The following is a 25,089-nucleotide window of genomic DNA, read 5'->3' on the forward strand; positions in this document are numbered from 1 at the left end:
CAACGATCAAAAACACCATGTTGCGTATACTCAAAGTGCATCTGCAGTACAAATTATCCTGAACTCCTCGTCATATTACCTCGTGACCTCAAAAGATGGATTGGACCTCAACCATTGAAAGTTTGTGCGCTCCCTGCGGCAGGCGTCTCATTTACCGTGGAGGCGTCGATTCCGCCCCTCCCTTCTTCCACGAGCCCTTCTCTGTGTCTTGCTGAAGCACCGCTCTCCTCCTTCCTGCGTATCTTCAAGCCGCAAAACCTTCGCCGCGATACTTCGTCCGCAACATCTTCCTTGCGTTCAGCGTTGGTTTCTTCAGTTGGGTTTCCTTCTGCGCTTCCTTCACGTCCATGCCAAAGTGACGCCCCATTGCTCTTTTGCCGCCCCCGCCTGATCACCTCTCTGGCGTAAAACTTTGCTACAATGAGAATGAGAATCATCGATGTGCCCAAAAGATACGCCCTATCGATCTTATGTTGCCCCCGCCTGATCAGCTCCTCCCAAATCTGCCGGCTGCTTCCATATCTGGCATGGGCCTTGGCGACAATCATTACCAACAGACCCAGGATAAAAACTCCAACAAACAGTCCAAACATTCCAACGACAGTTTGTGCATCAGGCGTCCCGCTCATGCTGAACATGCCTGTTGCGAACCCTAGAGGCAAGAACACAGCAGTGATGTTTGTGAAAAGCTTGACATCGTAGTCGTTCCGTCGGCTTTGATCATTCGCCATAATCTCGAGGTAACTGCTCACGTACTCGCGCTCTTTCGTAATCGACTCTGCAAGAAGAGAAATTTCCCTGAGGTTGCGGTCCAGGTCTTGGATAGCCCGGTGGTTCTCAACAAGTAACTTATTGAGAATTGGCCTGTAGCGACTCTCATCGCTGAAGGTCCACTGGGGCTGTTCGGCTTGACGATCCTTCTCTCGATTGAGCCAATGGTTCCTGATGGGTCTGGCTTTTTCGAAATCTCCGTGTATTGTCTGTAAATGCGCCTGGAACTTGCGAAACTCGTTGCTAGTGAGGTGGAAGCTGTCGTAATCGATATCTGGAGTCGGGCTTTGCTGTTCCCGGTTGGGATTTCGAGAGTTTCGGAACTTTTCAAGTCTCTGCTCCAGCTTTTCTGTCTTCTCCTTTACGATTTTTCCGGCCAGCTCCAGGATATGACCCGCGCTTGTAGCCATTTTCCTCATAATGCGTCCGAACAACATCAATTCGAGTACTCTGCGTTCTTCCCAAACACCGGTCTTGACTTCCTTAAGTGTTTGACCATCGTCTATGTTGTCTTGTTGCAGGAACCTGATTAAGTCCCTGGTCGTGTCTTCTTTGTCTGGCAATCGTGGATCGGCCACCACGAAACGGCAGGTCCAATATTTGTTGAAAAAGTCGCCCTCGAACCGGAATCCCATAGCTGCCTTTTCACTTTCTTTCCCGAGCCAAAGCCCCTTCTCCTGGACACCAGAGTAAAAGGTCACGTGGAATTCCGTTGTCCATATGTTAAGCGCTGCTGTTGTTTCTTCAGTGAAAAAGTTGCTGCTGGATTTGTGACGATCGAAAAACTCTGTCATCTCTGCTTGTTCCACTTCTTCGTTGGGGCCAAAGGTATTAATGCAGCTCGAATTTTGTTTCGCTTGTTTTGAGGCGAAAGCCCAGAATCTCTTCTCGGCAGCTTCGCCCTCCCTTTGGTCACTGACAATTATTTTAAACCAAAGTTCGAGGCCCGGCCTGAAGTACATAATTGGAAAAGTTGGCAGATTTCGCTTCTTCGTTAGCGACTTGTACTCTGGAACATTGATCATGAGCACAGCGTCTGCTAAACAGGCAGGTACCGTTGCAGCCTCCACGTTGGTGGCGTTGACGAAGAATGCAGGCTCGTTGTAAAGCCACTCGTCCTGCAGCTCCACGATGTTGTTATCATCTATCACGTTATTGAAGGGGAGATTGTGTTTCATCCAGTAGCCGTAACGGTATCTTGTCCCTGTTGGTCCTTCCGGATGACCAATCGGGTCTCCTAAATGTTTGGATATCTCCTCGATGGACTGGCACACAAGCTCGAGTCGGCGGTCGATGGAATTCGAGGTGCTCCTCATGGAATCATCAGGGTTCTTGCTATGCTGGGTGCAGTAGTCTTTCCACAGAATGTATGGAACTTCGAAAACGACTGTCCAATAGTCGTCTCTGTCTGTCTCGTCGTCGTATATGGATGGATTCTGTCGCTCATCGAGTGTTCCAGTGAAAAGTCCGTTTGAAGAGGAGCTGCTGAGTAAAACTGATAAGGCTTGCTTTATCAGCTCTTTTCTGGTCCGAAGGTTTATGGCTTTCCCATGTCGTGCCATTGCAATAGCTAGAGTGAACCTTCGAGGGTCACTCCAATCATTGTCGTCATTCCCTTCATGATGTTTCTGGCTGTCAAGGGTGTTCGACCATCGGATATCCGCTTTCTCAAACAAGTTTTCTTCCATAGCGCGGAAAAGAGCAACGTCTTTTGACCGGAAAAGAAATCGGGTTTGGTAAGGATTTCGCTTGGTGGCGATCATCCTTTTCTTCAAAAGAGAATTTTCAGTGGTGAATCTCCTGATAATGTTCTCCCGCAACCTATCAGCTGAATATCTACCTATCTTCTCATTCAACTCAGAATCATTCTTGGTTGTGACGTGAAGTTTCATAGACTCTGCAGATCTTGCTGCTTGCCAAATTAAGGCATGGTCAGTGAGATAGAAGGTTTTGGTTCTCTTTCCATCACCGCTAGCCTTGTAGGAGGGGAATGCGTATTTCCCGGATTTCTCAACCTCTCCAAGGTGACAAAGCCACTTCTTGTAGACAGCCTTCGCCTGTTCCATCAGCTTGTCTGGCATATCCTCTTTGAGTCTCCTGTAAAAGTCCGCCGCTTTGATAAATTGGAAAGGGGCATCGACGAGGGATCTTCTCGGAAGCCATGCGTTGGATTCCCAGCCCTCAATTTCGTCGCCATTGGTCCAATAATTAGGACAAAACGGTTTCCAAGGTTTGGCTGCTTTCTGAAAGACCCATTTCATATGGCCTCTGCACACGTGTTCAATTCGTCTCTTCATCATGCAGACATAGAGCAGTGGAGGGGCTGATGAAGGCCTCTCATCGCAGTCGCACATGCAAGCAGGCAGTTTCTCAGACTCCGAATGTAAGATCGTGAAGCGATCAAGACCAAGAAGCAATAGTTGGAAAGCATAACTTGGTCAAATCATCAGCGCGTAGGACATTACTAGAGACCCAAAGAACTTACAAGCTTGCTGCGGTCGACACTCGATGACTATCAACGTCACCACACGTAAGAGCATAAGCCGGTATTCCATCAGGATCCGCATCATGTACAGGAATGCTGCAAACGGATAGAACATATTCCAAGTTTCTCCTCAGAAAGAAGTCAAGATTCTCGTCTTCAGTCAATCTGACCATGGGGTGGTGTTGGAGGAACCGGCGAGCTTCGAGGAATTTGCTCCAATCTGGCAAAGGTTTCAGATCGGAAGCTGCGGAGCCCTGCCTAAGAGTGTACGCCAGAACAACCTCTGAGACTGCGTGCTCAGATTTATTATTTTTCTTCTTGATGAAGTAGGAACTCTTCTTCTGGTCTGGTTTGTGAAATTTGAGCGAGTTGTCCTGATCCAAGACCTGGAGATGGAGGATAAAATGTTTGCCGTGACTATTATGTTCCCGCCTAACATGGTTCTCCGCTTGCCCATCAACAGTGGTGTAAGCCTGCACTTCTGTATCAGGAGCTTTCGGCGAATCCCCATTGAAGAGATTGTTGCTATCCACGAAATTTAGGTCCCTGATCAATACTCCTGAATCCATGGACAGAGCATCCAGAATGTTGCTCGGGAATTCCTTGGTTTTCGGTCGTGACGACTGTTCTTCGTTTTTGTCTATGATTTCGAATTTCTGGTAAACTGTGCCTTGGAATGCCACATATGACACATGCAGCTTGTTCGAAGTATCACCTGGCGTCGTTATGGTAAAGGTAGGCCATCGATCGTTGATAATGTTTTGCTTAGACTCTCCTCCTGGACACAAGGAGTCGATGCGGGGACCGATTCCTCCGGAATTTCCGTCGAGGGATCTTTCTAGAAACTGTGAAAGACGCCAAAAAACGTAATATGGCTCTTCAGTTTTCTCATCGTCCACACAGATTCCTGTCTTCAGTCCCGGGAAATGTTGAGTGATCCGGAGTAATCGCCCAGTTGCACCCACACTCGCTGTGAGACCTTCATCACCGAAAGAGAAGAAGCTCTTACGCGCCATACCCTTCCTAGCAGCTTCAGCAATTCGATCAGATAGCTCATTCAACTGTTCGGATGCCATTGTTGATACGCCTTTGGGCAAGCACGAGAAAGTAAATGGAACAAGATACCGAGAGAATTCTGATGGGGAGGAAGTTGTGGCAATGAGAAAGGGAATAATCAGCGCATGCGTATCATGCGTAGAAAGCTGAGTAGAAAGAGCTCCCTTGACGAGTCTGAAATGCCCTCCTCTGTGATGTAAACTGGCTCCGTTCGCTTTCATATCCCCTTTGAGACCAAATGTGGGATTCCGAAAGATTGCTTCAGCTTGCCAAGCTACGCTGCATTGCGTCTGCATATACGAAGCCAGGGTTCACCAGGAAAATGAAACATTTTGTCGGATATGTCCTAGAACTTCGAAAGGGTTATGATATATGACATGTCTTGAGTTGGGAAATCGCTCAGAGAAAGCACATAACTCGATAGCTTGCGCATGGGGATAGAGAGATTTCAAGCTTCAAAGTTGAGAAGTTACCTAGCTTGTGATGCTTTCACAGAAGGTGAGCGACCACTTCATTGATTGACTGTTTCCCTGTGTTTCCATAGACCTATGATGATGAACCTATCACAGAATTTCAGGCTTTCCAGCCACTTGCACTTCTATGTAACATCGAATAGCTCAGCCAGGGGTGACAAGTCATGCTTCTCCTATCGCTATCTATCCCCGGTCAACTCCATCATATGTTACCAGAGGTGGGGTTGGTATGTAGTGGTACATGAGGTACGTCGTCGTGTTCAATCCCATCCAGAGACCGTTCAGATTCACTTAGTCTGCGTAATGTTTGATGGTACTGATTGATGAAGCCAATGAATGTCTGCTTTTTCGAAAATTCCATTTCATTATCGACAAGTCCGAGGTTCATGTATTCAGGTAGGCGAACCGCATAGAGAAGACTGTGGTATCATGATCCAACCCGCAGTTCACGCTTTCCATTCGATCTGCTTCGCTCTGTTCGCTCTGTTCGGGTTGTTTCCCCCTTTGAGACCTGCCCGCATAAGCATGTGCATTGTATGCAATAGTTGTCAGTGAGGCTGAAAAAGTGACCACGATCATCCAATTAGTCTCCACCTCTGTGCGTGTGAAGGGACAGAGGAAGAAAAGAAAAACCAATCAATACCCGGTAACTCCGGTCATACCCGCGGCTAGCTGACGATCTCATAGGTGACAAGGCACCTCGATGACCAATGGTCTCATCCTAGCTTCATCCATTGCCCCCTGTTTTGCCGTTCGCTTGTTGCGATTACGTCGTACAGTTAGGCTAGATCACCTGCCGCCTTGAAGACGGTGCAACTCATGATTCTTTGCTTCATTGAACTAGCTCGCGTTGCATCTCAGGCGCTAGGCAAGTGCCTCTCATTGAAACAGGCGACATGTAACGAACACGCGCGAAATAGCGATATATTCACAAAAAGCGGCGGTACATTGAGGTCTCTATTGAATAGCCCTAACCAGAAAAACCTACGCATTTCAGATTGCTATACTGATTTTGCCCCTTGTACGTCCAGTTCAAAGTCTTCTCAAGCCATCGATGATGACTTGTTCAAAATTCAACTCCTCGTTAATAACAATCTCGACCTTATTCTCGACAGCCAATATGGTCAGGTAATCGACTTGATCCCGCAGCGGATATTTGGACTATTCGCTTGCTTCCGCTCAAGAAACCAGGAAGTGACACTCTCTCTACAAGTTTGACAATGGAGAAGGTACTGAACTCGCCCCCATTTTGGATGAACTTGACCTCTGCTATGGTATACAGATGAGCAGATTCGAACAGCCTATGGTCGTTGCCGACATGATCAACGATAAGATCGAAGATGGCACCATCTTTCTGAAGGAGATGGATTAAGTTGCCCTGAGTGTAGTCGATGATGCGCGCACCGAGCTTCTCGCAGATTGTCTTCAGCTTGGTGGTCTGTGGGTCACTTACACTGTGAGGACGAACTTATATCAATTTTAGCCTTCCTCACATAGTCGTGCTCTTGAAGTCATTGCTGCCGTTCAAATGGTTACACTCGAGTCTTTCTCTTAGCGAATTCGTAGTAATGGTACCCATCAACGTTCACGAAATCACACATCCAGCGGAAGCTACCAAAACAAACGAATCAAAGTATCCACTGTCATCAAACGTGTCAACCTACAACTCCAAAGACATAAACTCCTCGTTTTGACTCTGGACCATCACCTCCACACCACCCTTCAGGGCCTTGCCAAAATCCCCAAACAACCAATTCCTCACCATCTGCAACCCAACTTCAGGCTGATCCAACGGCACCATGTGCCCCGACCCCGCAACAGTCACAAATGCAAGCCTCGTCTCCTTGCCCCCCCTCATCTTCTTAGAAACCTGCTTCCACATACCCGCCTTGACCGACTCCCCTCCCTTCTTGACCGCAAACCACGGCTCAAGCTCCTTAGCAACAAACTCAACCTGCCCAGCCCAGGACAACTTATTTGTCCACCGCACGTTACCGGCCGTGTTGCACGCGAGGTCCAAGTCGCCGTTGTACACGAGCACATCGACCCCATTCTCGAGGATATACTTGACATCCGCCTCGGTACTCAAAAACACATCGCCCGCAAGCTCAAACCGCTCGTTGACGTCCATGGAAATGAGACTAAAGTTCTTACCCACCGCCTCGGGCACCTCGAGCGCGGCAAGCACCCGCTCCGTCTTGATGTACTTCTCAATCCCATCGCCGGCACCGTAGCAGATATTTTCCGTCTCACACGGCCGCGTGATATCAAAGGGGTTCCGTCCGCCGGCCTTGACGTCCTGGTAGTACAGCAGATCCACATGCCCGAAGCAGAAGTTCATCGCGGCGCCGCAGATAATGGGGTCCGGGAAGGCGTAGCATGCTTGCTGGAGATACATGCACCGCGGCAGCGCATCGGCGATCAACCCACACATGCTCTCATTGAACACGGGCTCCGGGACGCCGGGCTTGGTGGTGCAGAGGGTATCGTAGAAACCCCATGTCGTGTCGGCGGGTGAGACGTAGCCGTTACCGATAAGCACCGACGCCAGTGGGACCTTGAACTCGGGAGGCGGGGAGCCCGTGTTATAGGAGACAATCTCGGCCGCGAGCGCGGGGATGTAGTGCCCACCATAGCTCTCACCTACAATGTGGAAGGGCGCGGTGGCGAGGCCGGGGAAGGCCTGGTAGAAGATGCGGAGGAAGATGTTCATGTCCTCGGCAGCGGTGTAGGACGTCGCGGGCGGGGTGACGTCCTCGTCGTAGTAGGAGAGCCCCGTGCCGGCGGGCTGGTCGACGAAGATCATGGAGGTGTTTGCGTTCCAGGCGTAGGGGTTATGGACTGTGCCTGTGCCGTTGTCGTTGATGAGGCAAGGTCCGAGTTCGAGCATGAGGCCTACGAGGCCACTGCCTCCTGGGCCGCCGGTCATCCAGAGACTGAGGGGGTCATTTTCGGGATCATTCAGACTCTCAAAATACCCTATCAATGTTGCTTTAGTCGCGCGTTCACTTCCAATCTTTGGGGCACATTTCACTCACAAAAGAAGAGGTGCTTGCCACCAGTGTCTAGCCACCCGGTCCACTGCCTCGAACCCGCGTTACAAATCTCATCGCTCTGCTCCTTAATGCGGATGGCGTGGTGCGGGTGCTCCGGCATCGAAAGGGTGGTGAAGTCGGGCGACTTGATGTCTGCCTGCGTCGCGACCGCGGAGGCGAAACCAGTGAGGAACGCGAGTCCGGAGACTGCTAAAGAGGTAAGCCGGACCATCTTGGCTTACTTGTGAGCCAAGAGACACTCAATTGATGAGTTTCTGCGGCTTTCAATTGACGAGAGATGATGAAGTGAGATATGAGATGAGAGTGACTAAGGTGAGTTCACAGGTGAAGAGCCGCAGCTCTGGGGGGGTTTTGAGGTGGGAACCTGGAAGGTTACGGCGTCCTGATCAGGAAGGCCGGACCGCCGAGTGGGGTCGGCTCGGTGTACCGGGGAACCCAAAGTCTTTTGAATCTTCGGGTCATCACTGCATGTAATCCGACCGCCTAGAAGCTCATGGTTGGAAGTTTTGAGTCAGATCAGACACCGATGAATTTGTTCCCCGCGGTCTGTTCAATTGGAGCAAGAATGCACTCTTGATGACGAAGCACCTCCAGGTTACTTGCTCAATCCACGAAGAGTTGATTTTGCCCAACATGTTGGGCGCTGTCTAAAGACTCCCCACTAGAGCCGAAGAGAATGAAAGTAAGCAGTTGGAAAGCTTCTTCTGTGTATGATTCCCTCAAAAGATGAAGAGGGTGGAAAGGCGACCATTACGGCACACATCATTCCAAACATCGCCAGGCACACCAAGTTGAACTTATCAATATCAATATTTTTCCCGGCTAGAAATGCCAGTCTAGGTAGATAACCAAAAACCAAATTCGCACGCCCAATAATGCAATAACCCCAACAAAACAACCATTTTTGTTGTTTTGTTGTTTAAAACTCCCCGGTGGCCCATGTCTCCGGCCCCATAAACCCGCCCGCACATTCATATATAGTAAACATGAACGTGTATGTGTATTCCCTGTTGAAATCGTAGGAACTCAAATCCCCGCTTGCTAAGAGATGATTGGAAAAATGTTGAAGGATCTCAGGGAACAAGAGGGATCTCAACGGGTTAGATGCCCCGTCTGAGATCGCCTAGCCGTCCCCGTGTTGCAAACATGAAGGCTGTCATGCAGGCACAAATCTATGGTCTGCTGGTATCATGTCTATCAGATGCAGAATCATCGATTTACTCTGACGTGGTATCCTCGACAGGAGGGCACGTGCAGAACAGGTGAGTGTCACCGTATGCTATACTCTGTTAGTAAAGATTCAAATATCAATCAGGAAGGGGATAAAACTTACTGTCGTCAACGCGAGCCACGCTAGGCCAGAACTTCTTCTCCTTGAGGTGAGGCAGGGGGTAAGCAGCCTTCTCACGAGAGTAAGGACGGTCCCACTTGCCCTCGCCGTCACCCAAGATGACATCCATCTGGGGGTGAGGCGCCATGCGGAGAACGTTACCCTCACGAGGCTGCTTGCCCTCCTCGATCTCGCGAATCTCCTCACGAATGCTGATGAGGGCGTCAACGAAGCGGTCGAGCTCCTCCTTGCTCTCGCTCTCCGTAGGCTCAATCATGAGCGTGTTGGCTACGGGGAAGCTCATGGTCGGGGCGTGGAAGCCGTAGTCCTGGAGACGCTTGGCGATGTCAATGGCCTCGACACCGGCGGTGGCGATGAAGGGACGGGCGTCGAGGATGAACTCGTGCGCGCAGCGGCCGTTCTCGTTGGTGTAGAGGATCTTGTAGTGAGGCTTGAGGCGGGCGAGGATGTAGTTGGCGTTGAGAATAGCGGTCTTGGTGGCGAGACGGAGACCGTCATTGCCCATCAGTGCGTTGTAAGCCCAGCTGATGGGGAGGATACCGGCGCTGCCGAAGGGGGCGCTGGAAACCATGGCCTGGTCGGCGTCGTGGGCGAGACCGGGCAGGAAGGGAGCAAGGTGCTCCTTGACGCAGATGGGTCCGACACCGGGGCCACCACCGCCGTGGGGAATGCAGAAGGTCTTGTGAAGATTGAGATGGCAGACGTCGGCGCCAATCTCGCCGGGCGAGGCGATACCGATCTGGGCGTTCATGTTGGCACCGTCCATGTAGACCTGACCGCCATACTTGTGGACGAGCTCACAAGCCTTCTTCACGGCGGGCTCGTAAACACCGTAGGTGCTAGGGTAGGTGACCATGAAGGCACCCAACTCCTCGGCGTGCTTCTTGCACTTGGCCTCCAAGTCCTCGATGTCAAGGTTACCGGTCTTTTGGTCGCACTTGATGGGGACGACACGCATGCCGGCCATGGCAGCGGATGCGGGGTTGGTGCCGTGGGCGGAAACGGGAATCAAGCAAATGTCACGCTTCTGGCCACCGGGCTTGGAGAGGAGGTGCTTGCGGATGGCCTGAAGACCGGCAAACTCACCCTGAGCGCCAGAGTTGGGCTGCAGAGAGACGGCATCCATGGATGTGATACCCTTTAGCTGGTCAGAGAGACTCTCAATCAAGGCAGTGTAGCCCGGGAGCTCGCTTGCGGGCGTGTGAGGGTGGATGGTGGAGAATCCGGGGAGGGTGATCAGAGCCATCTCAGTCGCGCCGTTCAGCTTCATGGTGCAGGATCCGAGAGGGATCATGGAGTGAACAAGGGACAGATCCTTGGACTGGAGGTAGTGGATGTAACGAAGGATCTCGGTCTCACTGCGGTGAGTGTTGAAGACAGGGTGAGTGAGGTACGCGGATTGACGGCGAAGAGTAGCGGGAAGGAGCTCGGTGATGTCCTGGGTGAGAGCACCGTAGGCCTTGCTCGCAACCTCAGCGGTCTGGGTACCGGTAGCGCTGCCGAGGACGGCGGCAATGGACTTGAACACCTCCTCAGTAACGTGCTCGTTGACGCTGATACCGATGTCACCGTTTCCGAAATCGCGGAAGCCCAGGCCAGCCTTCTTGGCTTCGGCCAGAATCTTCTGAGAACGGTCGCTGGCCTTGATGACGACGGTGTCGAAGAGAACCTTGCCATCAGGGCTGGCGCCGCTCTGCTCGGTCTCCAAACCCGAGGCCTCGGCAACGGCCTGGACTCCACGGGCAAGACGAACCAATCTCGAGGCAATCTCCTTCAGGCCCTCGGGTCCGTGGTAGACGGCAAACAGGGCAGCCATGTTGGCCAACAGAGCCTGAGCGGTGCAGACGTTGCTGGTTGCCTTCTCGCGACGAATGTGCTGCTCACGGGTCTGCAGAGCCAATCTCAAGGCACGGTTGCCGTTTCGGTCCTTGGAGACACCGACCAAGCGGCCAGGCATGCGGCGCTTGTGGGCCTCCTTGACGGCAAAGAAGGCGGCGTGGGGTCCACCGAAGCCGAGGGGAACACCGAAGCGCTGGGCACTGCCAAAGGCAATGTCGGCACCCCACTCGCCGGGCGGCGTGAGAACCGTCAGGGCAAGCAGGTCGGTGGCGGCACTGAGGAGGGCACCTTGCTCATGAACAAGCTCGGAGAGTCCCTTGAAGTCCTCAACCTTGCCCTGGGTGTCAGGGTACTGGACCATGACACCAACCAAGTCCTGTCCCAGAGCCTTGATCTTCTCTGCAGAGTCCGCTGCGTTGACGTCGATAACCTCAACCTTGATGCCGAATCCCTGAGCTCTGCTCTGGATGACTGAAATAGACTGAGGGTGAACGAGGTGTGAGACAACAAAGGTCTTGCCGGGTCTCTTGGCGCGGGATGATGAGAGAGCGTTCATGGAAAGGGTCATGGCCTCGGCGGCGGCGGTACCCTCATCCAACAAACTGGCGTTGGAAATGGGAAGCCCGGTCAGATCGGACACCATGGTCTGGTAGTTGAGAAGGGACTCGAGGCGGCCCTGGCTGATTTCGGGCTGGTAGGGAGTGTAACTGGTATACCAAGCAGGGCTCTCGAGGACGTTGGTCTGAATAACACGGGGCGTGACGCTGGGGTTGTATCCAGCACCGATAAGAGGCTTAGGAGCAGCCTCGTTGGCCTTGGCCCAAGCAGTGGCTCTCGCCAGAACTTTGCTCTCATCAAGGGGGCCCTCATTGTCCCAGGCACCAAATGTCTTCCTCTCGGAGATGACATCCGGAGGGACAACCTGGGCAATAAACTCGTCAATTGACTTTGCCGGAGGGTCGAGCGCCTTCAGCATGGCCTCAGCATCGGTTACATCAGGTCCGATGTGTCGGGGAATAAAGGACTCGGGCCTCTGCAGTGGCTCAAGGGAGGGATCGACTGAGCCAATCTTTGCACTGGTGGCATTCTGAAGAGCTGCAAAGGCGCTGAAAGTCCTCACACGGGGAATCCGCGAGGACGATGCCGAGCTTGACACACATGAGTTGCAAACCCACGAGGAAGCTGGTGTCTTGCGGGCGGCGATCCTTGACCTCGGGGCAGCCAGCCGAAGCTGGCGGGGGAGGGGCAATCTCAGTGATGCCATTGTGTGAAGTGAGTAGAGTGGCAATTCACACAAAGAAGATGAAAATGCCAGTGAGACTCGACAATGTCGGAGGTGTGTCTTGAAGAAGAATAGAAAAGAAGAGAGAAAAAGAAGAAGGACAGATGTTGTGGTTGAGAGAGTCGTGCGTATACAAGTATTGCTCGGATCTGGGGCCGATATCGTTGTAGCTCAAGAAGCAACACCCTTGTCGCCACCAACTTGTGATCCGAGTTGCGACTCGGGATAAAAGCGACCAAGCTCTCGCACGCAGCCCAAAAACCGTTTCAAAACACCTGAATCCAGGTCTTGACGCGAAAGAGGTTTCTGTTGAGCAGATGGGATGATTGTTCGGGAAGAAATAAATAGAAGCCAGAGTATACGTAGACAACAGAACAGCTTCCGGAATGCTCTTCAAATATGAAGGAGTCGGTGAGAGCGAGCTTGAGGACCGGCAGCCATCCGCCCTTTCGTTTCTTTTCTTTTTGCGGCAACGGCTACTTATCGAGACAGCGGTACGTACTACATAGTTAAAACACCAAAGGTACGGATACCAGGCCACCAGAAGTGGCCAGGGATACCGTTCCTGAGTCGTATACCTACGTACTACCTTCACAGTAGCATAGTAAGGTTGGGTATGCACAAGTAGATCTCCCTACGAATGACAGAGTGAGATACAGACTACTGCGTCTGCATACTGGACCGCCCACTCGTTCGCCGCCGCAACGGACACCCTAAACACCCGACGCCAAACACCAACTCTTTCGGTTGGTTACGGGATCCCTGGGAACCGCGCACCAACACCCTGAGAGGTGAGGGTGGGAGGTGAGACTTGGCCTTATCGGGCGCGCAGCGGCGCTCGCTGATAAGCGCGGTCAAGACGATAGGGAAGCTTGATGATGAGTGCCAGTTGGATTATGATCCGTAGTCTGTAGGTGGGCTCCAGTTCCCCAGCCATTCCCTGACTTTGGGGCCCCGGCGCGTTGGGCACACTGCTCGGCGAGCCATCCATGAGCCGCCGCCATTACGTCCAGAAACGGATGTGAAGGCCAATGACAGGTCGTGAAGGGTGGCGGGCGGGAGACTAGGTTCTGGGGCTCTCGTTCGCGCAGTGTATTCCCAAGCGGTCGTTTGGTTTGGAGGGTTGGAGGTGCGCGGATGAGAAACCGAGTGCTCGGTCAGAGAGCCGAGTATACCACCACCACCTCAGACCTGCCACCAAGAAATGTTTCTCGGTCCCCATCTCTTTCATAAACTTATGCCTGCCAGCCGCCTTACCTAAGCGACCTCATTTTTGTGCATGTGCAAATCCGATTAGGTAAGGAGAGTGAGTATCTAAGCATGCGCCGGTGGAGACCTCAACTTTGAGGCTCCAGGTACGTACCGGCCGGGACCGAGCTCGAAATGGAGCTTCTCTAAATTTTTGCGACGACATCATCGCTGTACCTGGCACCGACGCGAAATCCCATCCACGAACGAACCGCCCATCTTGCACCCTCACTCACGCCTATCCACTCCCTTTCAGCCAATACCAAACAGCTACCGACAAGATGTTCGGAGGATGTAAGTCCCCTACCTACCTTATGCGAGCTGAATTGCACCGAAAGCAAAGCTGACCATCTTCCCCTGCAGTCGCGCCCCCCCAGCTTTCCGAGGAGGAGATCAAGCAGATGGAGGCTGAGGCCAACTTCTCCATCCAGCAGGTCGTCGTCTCTGCCGTCCTTCTGTACCTCTGTAAGCGCAAACCCTTCTCATCTTACACATGCAAATAGATCTCCAGAGTATATGCTAACGAGAGACTCCTTGTCCAGCCCCTTTTGTCATTGATGCCGCCTCCAAGGTCTTGTAAAGGACTTGCCATTCACCAACGACAAAATCGATGAGCTTGCCAAAGTTCAGGATCACGACAATAAAACAAGAACCGCGAGGGGGTGCTCTCTTCGAGTAATCTGGTTTAGGCACCAATGAAGCGCTGCTAGCCACCAACCCGCCTCAGGGATGTGTAATGGGAACAATTACCCCTGTTGTAAAATAAATATCATCTGTACAGTGTAGACGACGACTGGTTGGATGGGCTATGGGTATAGATCACATCGGAATCAGGGTTAAAAAAAATCACGACTTTTGTTCAAAGCTTCCTTTCGTTGCTTGCGTTGTTGGAGGGAATACCCTCTCTCAGTTCTTTTTCTTGATGCGGCTAATAGGCCATCTCCCTTTTGCGTCCATCCCGTACATAAAAGCGTCCGCTCGCGCCGTCCTCTATTATGACACGCCTGGTAATAACTTTCATCCCAAACGTCCTAGATACCCTAGCTCGGGTTCCGCTCCTTCTCCCAGTCCGCAAAGTCTTTTGTAATGGACTCGACTTCCTTCTTGAGATGCTGAATTTGCTTCTCATAATCTTCCAAGACCTAAAATCGTAGTTAGCGACCAGAATTAAGTAACCGGCCTGGTTGCAAGAACGTACCTTCTTCGTCTTGTGCTCAGTCTCCTCGCTCAAACCCTCGCCGCTCGCGAAAGCAGGCTTATTCGTCTCCTTCATCAACTGGTCCGCGTAATCCCTGAGCACAATCAAGCGGCTCCAGAGCTCCTCCTCTCTCGCCGCCAGAGCAGGGTCCTGCACATTGCGCTCCAGCTCCGCCAGCTTGAGTCGCAAATCATCCTCGTCACCGCTGAGAGCGTATCCACGGTTGCGCAGCACCTGCACGCGGGCAGCCAGCGCGAGACACCGCTCGCGAAGGACGACGTGACGGCGTCGGGCCGCAAGGGCACGTACACTGGTCTCGAGGTCGTGCCGTGAGAGGATGGCGTCAAGACTGGCGTTGATCTGGTGCAGGCGCACGTTGAGTTCCCCCACTACCTTCTTCTGCGTCTGGAGGCGGGCCGCGACGCCGGAGAAGCCTGTGCAAAGGACCGGGATGTAGCCCGGCGCGGGCTTCTTCTGCAGCGCCTCCTCCCAGTCTCTCGGGTCTTCGTGTGGGCCAGGCTTGTAGAAGGGGACGGAGGCTTCGTCGACTTTGTTGTAGAAGTAGTGCTTGAATGCGCAGTTGGGGTTCGTGGGGTTCCACTTCTCGAAGATGAGGGACATTTGTTCGGGAATGGGCTTTTGGTTCTCTGCAGTATACGAGTTAGCATTGATCCAAACGCGATAGGCTATCGGGCGAGCACAGTAACGTACGAGGCGTATCCCTTCCGGGTTGCCAGAGTGAGCTCGAGAGCTGTGCTTGCGACTGCGACAGGCTGGGCATTTGTTGTTGCTGCTGCTGTTGCTGCTGTTGTTGCTGCGGCTGCTGAGACTGAGCCATGGAGTTGCCGAATGCGCCTCCCTGGGTCTGGTTTTGTCCTCCGAACAAGCTCATGCCGGATTGCTGCTGCTGTTGTTGCTGTTGCGGCTGCTGCTGCTGTGTTGACTGTCCTAATGTGCTGCCGCCGAAACTACCTCCTCCAAAGAGACCCCCAGTCTGCCCAGCGGGCTTTGGTGCGCCGAACAAACTCATGGTGTGGAATGAGCGTTAAGGATTTCTTCGATGGTGTTCGAAGCAAAGCGTAGGCCCGTCGCGTGTGTCGTCGGACAACGGGCGATTGATGCGCGTAGTTGCAGCGCAATGCAAGCAATAAGCCAAGAAGCTCAGCGTAAAATCGATGAAGGAATTGAGGTGAGGAACTGGCGGGTTTCAAAACAAAGAGAAACTTCCAGGAGCAGCCAGGACGCGAAGAAGGCGGTCGGCCGCTTTTTTCTCTCTCAGGCGTTGGCGGAGATGGCTCGCTGGGTATCAGTCGCAAGGCTGTTCAGAGCTACCCTTGGGAGACGGGAACCGAGCCCAGCAACGCGAAAATAATAAATCGGAGCTTGCAGCTGCAGCAGCCTTCACCGGGCGCCACACTTTCCCAGACCGAGCCACCTTGCAAATGGGCCATTACCCAGCCACACTAGCTCCACTTCAGCCTCGCCCCCAACCGATCCAATCAGGCGTCTCCTAAATCGACCTCACATCAATTCGTGGTAGCGTCCATTGCCCGGAAAGCTTGCTCTGGAGACCATCCGAACCGCCAATTCGACCACTCCCTTCCGCCCTCCTCCCAGGTCCCATCACAGCAATCGCAGCCATGGCTAACCGACGGCCTCAGTACGTTCGCCGTCCCCCCTCCAGGCCGAGAAGGCAGGCCAATTGAGCCCGACCGCCGCCAACGAATATCCCAGGCCGTTCGCGATATAGCGAGCTTGACAGAGAGGCTAACACCCAGCGCCAGGTTCAACCAGCAGTTCCAGGTCGACACGACCCCTCTGCCCGACGATATCCCCAAGGTCAAGGAGATTGGTGCCAGCTCCGCGCCTCTTCTGTCGGCGTCCTACTTCATCGGCGCCCGTTGCCGTGAATACAATGACGACTTCATGCAGTGCAAGACGGACAGCGCGGGCCGCGGCGAATTTGATTGTTTGAAGGAGGGTCGTCGGGTCACCAGATGCGCCTCCAGCGTGTATGTTGAATCCATTGCTATTGCAGCGATTCTCGTTGTCATGTTGCCGACGGGCTGCCGCTCAATTGTGCCCCAGTGTCGCAGACAATGGGTCCCGAGAGCAGGTGTTATTTGATAGGGATATCGAATTGCTGACATGGGAACGACACAACATAGGCTGAAGGATATCAACACCCACTGCCTCGAGCAGTTCAAGGCCCACTGGACCTGCATCGAGAACCGTAACCACCAGCTCTACCAGTGCCGACCAGCCGAGTGGAAGCTCAACAAGTGTGTCTACGAGAACCTGGTACGTCACCATCCCGCGCATCCGTTCCAGCACGACGAAGGGAACGATCTGAACACTCCCTACTGCCTTATATGAAAACATCAGACTCGCGGCTAACACACTATGTCACTAGAAACTCGAGAAGAACATCCCCGACCAGCGCCCCGGCGTCACCCCCGTCGAGCTCCGCCACCACATGATCTACGCCGACCAAGCCATCAACACCCTCGAGGGCAAGCCCTTCATCCCCCCGTCAAAGCAACAAGCATCGTAGAGGTGTAGCAAGAGCAGACGGCGATATGGGAGTTTAGCGAGCTCTTCCGCGTATGCGCGCGGAGGAGAATCGAGGGCTTTGTGTTGAAGATGTAGGACTTGGAACTAGGCGATAGAAAACGCTGTGTACATATGTCATCAATCAGAGTTGGGATCAAACCAATGGCTTCACTTTTTTTTTTCTAAACATATTTCGTCCCCATGCAGATCTGCTTTACTTGTTCTAATGTCCGATGCCGCTTCAGTCTGGCGCTCCTGTTGGTTGTTCATGGAGAGAGTGCTGAGACGTAGAGACCATCTTGATTGTTTTACGTCTGATATAAGGCGCTGAGAGGTATGTGGACAATCTCTGACTATATGGAAACGGCTAACCTCATATTGTCATAAAGGTATTCATTTCTCCAGGTTACGTACGCTCAGCACCTCTCATAGTAAAAGTCAATCAAAGCAGCAAAAGAGTTCACCCCCCCGGTGCTGAACTGGGGGCTACATCTCTGGCGCACTTGCTGGGAATCGAACTCGAACTCGGAGCCTGTCGTCGAGTAGGCTGTGGGCGTAATTTGATTGTCGACCTTGAACCACTCCACCACCCAGCCAGTTTGACCTGACCCGTCGACCTAGACGGGCGCCTACTGGCTGGTGACAAGAACAGGACTGGAGGGGGGTATATACCTTTGCCTCTGGTCTCGTGGGTGTATTGGGTGTAGAATAGATGAATATACGGTGCGTTCACGTGATCCTATCTTGCTCAGCTCTCCGGGTTGCTGATGGTTTTCAGGTATCCTAGGTGATGGATAACTTAACTACGACCCCGTCTCGCTGGAATGGTAGCTTTGGCAAGACCACTTTGGCTTTTGTCGCCAATCACTCGACCGTAGCAATCATGTTCAATCCCGGGTGATCACGATATGTTGTAGCAGAAGATCGGCAAGCAACACCACAGCAAGGAGGGCACAGCATCGTCAACAACACTCCGTCTCCTATTGGAGATACGATTCTCCCCTACCCACAACGAGCCGAGGCATCTGCCCGAAATGTCACAGCAAAGGAAGCAATTACCCGCCAGCATCCGAAACCTTGCGAACCTTCTTACAACCTCACACTCTCTCACATTCGCTACCTCTCGCCGGCCCATCACCACCAATCGCAGCACAAATATCAGCACCCCAAGGCAGTCTCGCGCCTCTCGCCCCGCCACTGCTATCCGTTGTCTCTGTGTTACAGCTTGACATTCGTAAGACAAAACAATCTACATAAACCCCGCCAATTTGAGATGTCTCTCACAGGAAAGACAAGTGCTGGGGCTGATTCCAGTACACCCACAGGGCCACAGGAACCGGGCGCCTTCTTCGAGCTCAACCACCACCATACTCTGGCCCACGTATACACTAGAAGGAGACCTCCAGCACTCAAGACCGCAAGAGCCTCCTCAAACTGGCTCTCTCTGCCTTGCCAAAATTTCACAAAGACATGTGACGTTACAGCTGATGCCCAGGTTGCTTCCACGAGCATCAGGATCATGAAGTAAAACAAAGTAAGCGTAAGATTTTGTCTCTGGGCTGTCAGGAACTGCAGTATCCAGCTGTCAGCGGGTAGCCGAGACATAAAGGGTCAGCGTTAGATGGGCCAGGGGCCAGTTCGGTTACGCCTTCTCCAGGAATGACAAGGAGAGAAAGATCATGACACGTTCTCTAGAGATGACATCTAGTTTTCACTTCAGTCACATTTTGGTCATGTTTCTGGGAGTGAGTGGGATTATCTACTGATTGAGATGTGAGCAGCCACTCCAGCTCCGTCACATATGCGATGTGAGATTAGTTGGGCAGCGAGCATGGTGACGTCGAAGTTCCCAACAAAGCCAACTACAACTTAATCATGCCCGTAACCTGCGCTGCAGTCGGGCAAGAAAGCACTACTTTAGGCAAGACAAGCCAGTGTATCTCAGGAAACACAATCTACCTCCGACGTAAGGCTTCACACAAGACAAGAACGCCACCACATTTGATTCACCACCTTTGACGAGACATAGAACACCTTTGTGGTCCCCCAGACCTTCGTAACCTTGTTGTCCTCAACCCAAGGTGGCCACACACAGGCCCACGTATTCCGCGCAGTCCTCTATAGCCCGCCAAGTTGGAGCGTACTGTCGGGGTGGGCGAGAAAGTACACCTTGGCCGAAAGGTTACGAGTGCGGCTTCTCCTTCATTGACGCGAACCTGCCATTTAAAGTCTACAGATGCCTGGCGTCTCGCTGTAGCATTATTCATGCCGGTTCGAGTCTCTGTTTTTGACCTTTTTTCTGCTTCTTATTCGCCTCACTTTCCTAGCCGATCGTTGTATTTGCTTTGAGATATGTTGCACATTCAGACCAAAGCATGCTATCCGGCTAATACACCAGTCGAGGTACAGCGATAATGACCGGTATCGAACACCGACGCAACATCTTATTCAGACCTTCTTCTTGACGCAGACTACCTCTCGGGAGAGGCAAAAGCCATAGAAGAAGCAGGCAGCCGCTTGCGGGTGGGTAGCACCTTGTGCCGTGTGTCAAACGATGTGGGCGTGCAAATGTAGTGAGAGACGATGGAGAGAGTACAGACAGAAAGCTGACGGGATATTCTTCTCCTGCGCGACGGCGGCACAGGCATCTCACTGACGAGGATGGTCCGATCTATATCACTGTGAAAAGAAATCAGACAAACGTGGCGACTTAGTTAGCTAATCGAGGAGAGCACGCGAAATGTGTCACCAGTTCTAGAAACGCCGTTCGGATACAATTGCCCGGAGGAGGGACAATGAAGAGGGCCAGCTGGGTAGGATGTGTGTCCCATCATCCTTGGATGTCTCTATCCGAGGCATTGGGCTGGGGATTATGAGTCCGATACCACCACGAGACTCCTCACAGGCGAATCCAATATCTTTGCCCAGTCTAGAACCTTGCTACTGCTTACCGGCAGAGACCGATAGAATTCCATGCTCTCGTCCGGGGAAAGTCGTACAAATCATGGTGGCAGCCGGCCATGGATTCTCCCCCAAAGCTGTCCGATCTGGACTCAGAGTGCGGAGCCATCCGATCCGAGAACCGCGGCAATGTCGTCGTACAGTGTTTAGGCATGACCGATTGTTATATATTTGCCACGTCGAACAGCCATCGCTATGATGCACTTGCTGGATGATCCTCCGTCGTTACAGTGGTAGGCATCCTCAACCCGGGTGTTGCCTTCTTGTCTAAGACACTGGACTAGAATGTGAACCCCGTGTTCAGATCCTGCGGCATTCGACCCCTTGGATCTGACTCCTTCATTGAGACTTCGTTAGCATCTCAAAAGAAACAGTCATTAGTGATATTCCCGCCACCATGATGTGTCAAAAGAAGCAGTCCCATCTTGGTTGACGCTGTCGTGAAACCGCCGTTGGCTTGACGTCAGGGTTCTGTTGTCGACGATGTGAGCAGAGGGGAGATGGAGGGGCTCTATTATCATGCCAGGCGCTTAAAGCGGTAGGGTAGCGCAACCTTAACTCCCGGGCGCTGAACGACCAGGTCGCAAGAATTGGCCGCAGCCCATGGTCAAACAACATGTTTCGGCTTGTGTCGAAGTGTTTGGGCAATCCAAGTGGTTTTCAGCCAACCGGATGCACTTTGGACGGTCAAGTCCAGACAGAAGGCTTGATGTTCTGCTTCCCTCGTTCTGGCAAACAAGGCTGTCAACCGTCTTAGTTAACAACTGACGGTTCAAGGCAGAGCTGGCGCTCTTCTCCTACTACGTAGATTTGCTCTGAAGGATTCGCAACCCAACAAGCAAGCAAGCGGCGCTAGTCACTGAATCGTTGTGTGCGGCATGAGCTTGCCCAGGATGGGATGGAGATGAGCCGATGTTGGTATCCGCAATCTGGTGATGACCTTGAGCTCTAGCAGCGCCCGGGTCTTCAGATCTTGGGATCCATAATGGAGATGCCGTCTTCCCCGGAGACGGACGGTCTGAACGCTGACATGATGTGCCGCAAGGCCCGCGGTTCGCCGGCAGTGGTGAAAAGAGGGACGCGGGGCAAAAAAGGGAAAAAATCTCACCAAAATCTCTTGGGCCAAAATTAAGGATGTTTAGTGCCCTGGAAGTAAACGATATCTCATTTCCTGGTGGGTGCTCAACCTCAAGGTGGTCCTCTCTGAACCCTGTCCCGCTATCTCGATGGTCGTGCCCGCCCCATGACTGAGTGTGGTTGGACCGCGAACAGCAGGGGAGAGAAACGTCTGATTATCTGACAGCTTTGCGTTCATTTGCATAGAGAAATGAGATGAATCAACAAAGACAGAGGGGTTCCCTGGCGGTTAGGCTCTGGCGGTCTAGGATAGCGATGTCGGAGACGTCCCCTTGTCTCCGCAATTAGTTTCACCACATGGGTTGTAGGTTAAGCTGCTGGGAGCCTGCAGAATGAAAGCCAATATCTAAGCTGTAGTATACCATCCCGCGTACGGATCGTTGGAGATGGGATGACATTTCCATCTGAGAGAAGTTGGAGAACAAGAGATGAAGTTCTCTGCTTCAGGATCTAAGTGTCATTGGCGATTGGCAAGGTTGCATTCAACTACTGTCGGGGAATGCATCTGTGCACCTCCCATCTGCAGGGGAGGAAACTTCCGAACCATCATCGGTGGACTAGCCCAACGTCTCGTCGCTCTGTTGAGCTGTATGCATGTACTCCGTACGGATAGCTTAGTATAGCCCAGTTTCCAGACCCTTTCAGCTCGAGGCTACCACGTCAGATAGTATGAGGTACCAAAGTCAGGCGGAGAATGGAAATATCGTCCCCAACAGGCTACTAGGTGACAATGGTTGAATCACGAAAGGGCCTGGTATCTGTGGTTTTTCTTACGGCATTAGCCACTTCAGGTCGTTGGGGGACTGGTCGCCAAGAAGGCGGGACTGTTCGATGGAGTGTCAATCAGCTGTGCTGGCTGTCTGTCACATACGCCATCTCGATCAGTACTGCTGATCACGGCTCCAGTCTGGCGAAGAGGGGGGGCAGATTGGCTTTCGGGAGAAGGGCGTCTCAAACTTTGGTCGTTGGAAGATGCTGCCCACGCGGGGACTAACGTCAAGTGCAGCGGGAGACGATTCTGAAGCGACCGTTGACTTGTGCCATCGTTTCTGCCGTGATCCATTGTGTTTTTTGCCTCTCTCCGAGTGGTCAGGTGCCAAACTCCAGAGCCCGAGTCATCCTAAACCACGACATATTTCTTGTGGTCGGCCGTGCGTGGTGTAAGTGATGGGGTTAGTGTCCCGCTGCCGTCGGAAGTCAAGCAGCGCTCGGGCGAGTGAACAGTTTCCTCTTCGGCGGTCGCCGCACCAGAAGAACGCCTTTGAGATGGACACGCGGACTCTGTAGCCGAAGAGGCGTCCTTGGGTGCATGGCAATCATTGCGTTTCCTGTGGTTCGGCGAGCAACACCACGCGGCTTGCATCCACGGAGTCAAGTAGCCTGCTGTGGGATGACCCTGGGGAAGCATGGCATGGAAAGCTTCTTGCCCCCTTCTCCGTCATCAAGGCTCCTTGGGAGCAATCTAGAATGGAAGTTGTCGGTGCAAGTCAGAATCCGCTTCGGCGTCCATGAACCGTGCCCACTGCCCATAGCTGATAATGAGAGAGGGACCGGTTCCTGCTTCTGCTCCTCTACCCCGGAAAGGCAGCATGATGTTGCTGTAGTGGGCGGCCGGAAGATTTTGCAGCTTCATCTCGCTCCTCGTGAGTGCTGTACCGGGATGCCAGGTTTTGTTCCTGGCTGGTCGTCATCGGTAATCAGACGTCAAGAGATGCGTCGTGTGCAATGAGACGCTGACAGGATGACAGAAGCGGCACAGATGGTGATGTGGAGAGGGGCCAGCAAAAGTCTCCACGAAGTGTAATGAGGTCATTTGGCGAGACAGCGGAAGAGACGGCCAAGGTGATGCGGTAGTAAAGTTTAACGCAGACTGCCGACCGGGGATGGTTGACAGGAGCACAGCGGGTGAGCGTGCGTTTACGTAGTCCTCAGCGTTGCAGCGATCGACCCGGTGAAAGCGCCATGGCTTGGGCCATTGCTCGGGAAAGAGACTGTAAGAGGCAGAGAGGAAACAGTGTGAAATGGGCGGCTATAGAGAAACCATAGAAACAGAGAAACACTTCTGTGGCACTTTGGTGAGTCTGGCAGAATAGAAGGAATCCATGGAAAGGTGCACAGTTCACAGTCCACGCAACGCTTTGAGCAATTCGCGGAAAGACTGGATGAACGGGTCCCCACCGAAATTAAGGCCGTTTCAGACCGGTGGATCTCCCCGGGGCCAAGTGGCTGTTTGATGGAGACGCCCAGCAGACCCTTGCAGCAATCAGGGCAAGAACGACTGCATCTGCAAGGCACCGGCTCGGTCAGCCGTTGGTGTTGGACCAATGGGACGAGGCTACTGCATGCTACTGCTTGGGGATTGGCCAGAGATGCCGGGAAACCAGGAGTCGGGACGTGGGCGGGAGGGCAGCATCCATCTCATCGTCCCATGGGAGGAAAGAGCAAGGGAGGGGGTGAATGGAAGGGGTGTGCGTGGCAGGAACGAGGCGCCGGGACGAGGGGCGGAGCGAAGGTGCGCTAGCTGATATTGGCAAGAACCAAACCAAAGAAACAGGCGCTGGGGAATCTGCAAGCCCCTTTTCCCCCTCTATTCGACCCCATCACTATCATGATGCCACCTACAATTGCAGACAAGTTGATAGTGTCAACTGTGATGGTATCATGGTACTAGTCAGCCAAGGCCGTTGCGGTGTTTTTTGAACAAGCTGAGGGCACAGGGACGGGAGCGCGCTGTCGCCGGCACTGACGACGAAAGGGCATCGGGATCCAGGACTCGGCAGGGAAGCTGACTCTCAGGCTTCAGCTTAACGCTTGAATCCGCTCCTTGATACACCTTGGCTTGAGATTTGTGGTAGAGACCCGTTGTCATGGTGAGGGGTTGACCTTTGCTGTCCACGTTTACGGATATCCGTATCAGAGGATGCGGTTGAATCAATGGAAGAGAATAACAAGGGATCGATGTCTAGATCATGTTGTATAATTGCCCTCATCTAGGCGTGCAGATTCACCGCATGCTGTAATCTAGACCGGCAAAATCGGCCTCTCTGGATCGGGAAGCGGACCCAGTGATAGACATCATCTAGACCAAGGTGCATTGCGGTGCCGTGATGGGAGGAGCCAAGATGCGAGGATCTGCTCGTTGCATGGTGCGAGATGGGAGGCAGAACCCTGGATAAGGTGAGCTGAGGTGCTGCAGTGCATGCTGGGCTGACGAGCTGACCATCGGTGAGGCGTAATTTCAGTTGCGATTCCTACTGTTGCTGTGCAGCCTGTGCTGCTGTCGAGGTCTGTTCCCCAGTCGTCAGGATGAAATAGAGTATTTTGGCTTTGTTCCTACCCACCTTGATGCCTTCTCCCATGACGATCAATCGACATGCGCATGTTGTGAGGGCCTGGACATAGGTAATCGCAGCAACTTACCTAATATTAGCTAAGGCATTGACGTATGTTCCCGAGGGTGGAAGTGAGAAGGGACCGTTCGAAAAGCCATCGTTGGTCCTTCCCTCTCTTCCGTCCCTTCCTTCCTTCTATTGCCTCTACATTCACCAAAATCCGTTTCTTCCTTCCCTTGAATGGTGGTGGAGGAGGGGGGAGGGGGATGATACGCCCACCCCCGCATGACCTCGATTCAATCTCCAATTCACCCCTCCCACTTACACCGGGTACATGCTGCAGAGTG

At 52.8% G+C, this 25,089-nt stretch overlaps 6 protein-coding genes across 6 annotated transcripts; 2 read left to right on the forward strand and 4 right to left on the reverse strand.

Moving 5' to 3' along the window:
* Nucleotides 1-107: 107 nt before the first annotated feature.
* HER10_EVM0001222 (uncharacterized protein) lies at nt 108-4,332 on the reverse strand (the record flags this gene model as incomplete). The annotated part of the gene is made up of 3 exons (XM_035470977.1): nt 108-1,915; nt 2,612-3,204; nt 3,257-4,332. The coding sequence occupies 3 exons, from the start codon at nt 4,330-4,332 to the stop codon at nt 108-110; spliced, it is 3,477 nt and encodes a 1,158-aa protein (XP_035332129.1).
* A 2,001-nt stretch (nt 4,333-6,333) lies between these two features.
* Nucleotides 6,334-8,144, reverse strand: HER10_EVM0012501 (serine carboxypeptidase). Its single transcript, XM_035481895.1, has 2 exons — nt 7,824-8,144; nt 6,334-7,764 (listed from the first exon to the last, which is right to left on the reverse strand). The coding sequence occupies exons 1-2, from the start codon at nt 8,050-8,052 to the stop codon at nt 6,446-6,448; spliced, it is 1,548 nt and encodes a 515-aa protein (XP_035333514.1). The 5' UTR covers nt 8,053-8,144; the 3' UTR covers nt 6,334-6,445.
* Nucleotides 8,145-8,657: 513 nt separating this feature from the next.
* HER10_EVM0000607 (glycine dehydrogenase) lies at nt 8,658-12,814 on the reverse strand. The gene is made up of 2 exons (XM_035470381.1): nt 9,175-12,814; nt 8,658-9,120 (listed from the first exon to the last, which is right to left on the reverse strand). The coding sequence occupies exons 1-2, from the start codon at nt 12,293-12,295 to the stop codon at nt 9,059-9,061; spliced, it is 3,183 nt and encodes a 1,060-aa protein (XP_035332062.1). The 5' UTR covers nt 12,296-12,814; the 3' UTR covers nt 8,658-9,058.
* Nucleotides 12,815-13,562: 748 nt separating this feature from the next.
* HER10_EVM0009884 (uncharacterized protein) lies at nt 13,563-14,411 on the forward strand. The gene is made up of 3 exons (XM_035479356.1): nt 13,563-13,855; nt 13,925-14,026; nt 14,104-14,411. The coding sequence occupies exons 1-3, from the start codon at nt 13,843-13,845 to the stop codon at nt 14,139-14,141; spliced, it is 153 nt and encodes a 50-aa protein (XP_035333166.1). The 5' UTR covers nt 13,563-13,842; the 3' UTR covers nt 14,142-14,411.
* A 30-nt stretch (nt 14,412-14,441) lies between these two features.
* HER10_EVM0012738 (nucleoporin nup44) lies at nt 14,442-16,086 on the reverse strand. The gene is made up of 3 exons (XM_035482124.1): nt 15,471-16,086; nt 14,760-15,406; nt 14,442-14,703 (listed from the first exon to the last, which is right to left on the reverse strand). The coding sequence occupies exons 1-3, from the start codon at nt 15,787-15,789 to the stop codon at nt 14,602-14,604; spliced, it is 1,068 nt and encodes a 355-aa protein (XP_035333545.1). The 5' UTR covers nt 15,790-16,086; the 3' UTR covers nt 14,442-14,601.
* Nucleotides 16,087-16,317: 231 nt separating this feature from the next.
* Nucleotides 16,318-17,489, forward strand: HER10_EVM0003727 (CHCH domain-containing protein). Its single transcript, XM_035473391.1, has 4 exons — nt 16,318-16,419; nt 16,544-16,771; nt 16,928-17,060; nt 17,173-17,489. The coding sequence occupies exons 1-4, from the start codon at nt 16,400-16,402 to the stop codon at nt 17,311-17,313; spliced, it is 522 nt and encodes a 173-aa protein (XP_035332417.1). The 5' UTR covers nt 16,318-16,399; the 3' UTR covers nt 17,314-17,489.
* Nucleotides 17,490-25,089: the final 7,600 nt, after the last annotated feature.

This window comes from Colletotrichum scovillei (genome assembly GCF_011075155.1).
Source record: "Colletotrichum scovillei strain TJNH1 chromosome Unknown Contig00006, whole genome shotgun sequence".
Lineage (NCBI taxonomy): Eukaryota > Fungi > Ascomycota > Sordariomycetes > Glomerellales > Glomerellaceae > Colletotrichum > Colletotrichum scovillei.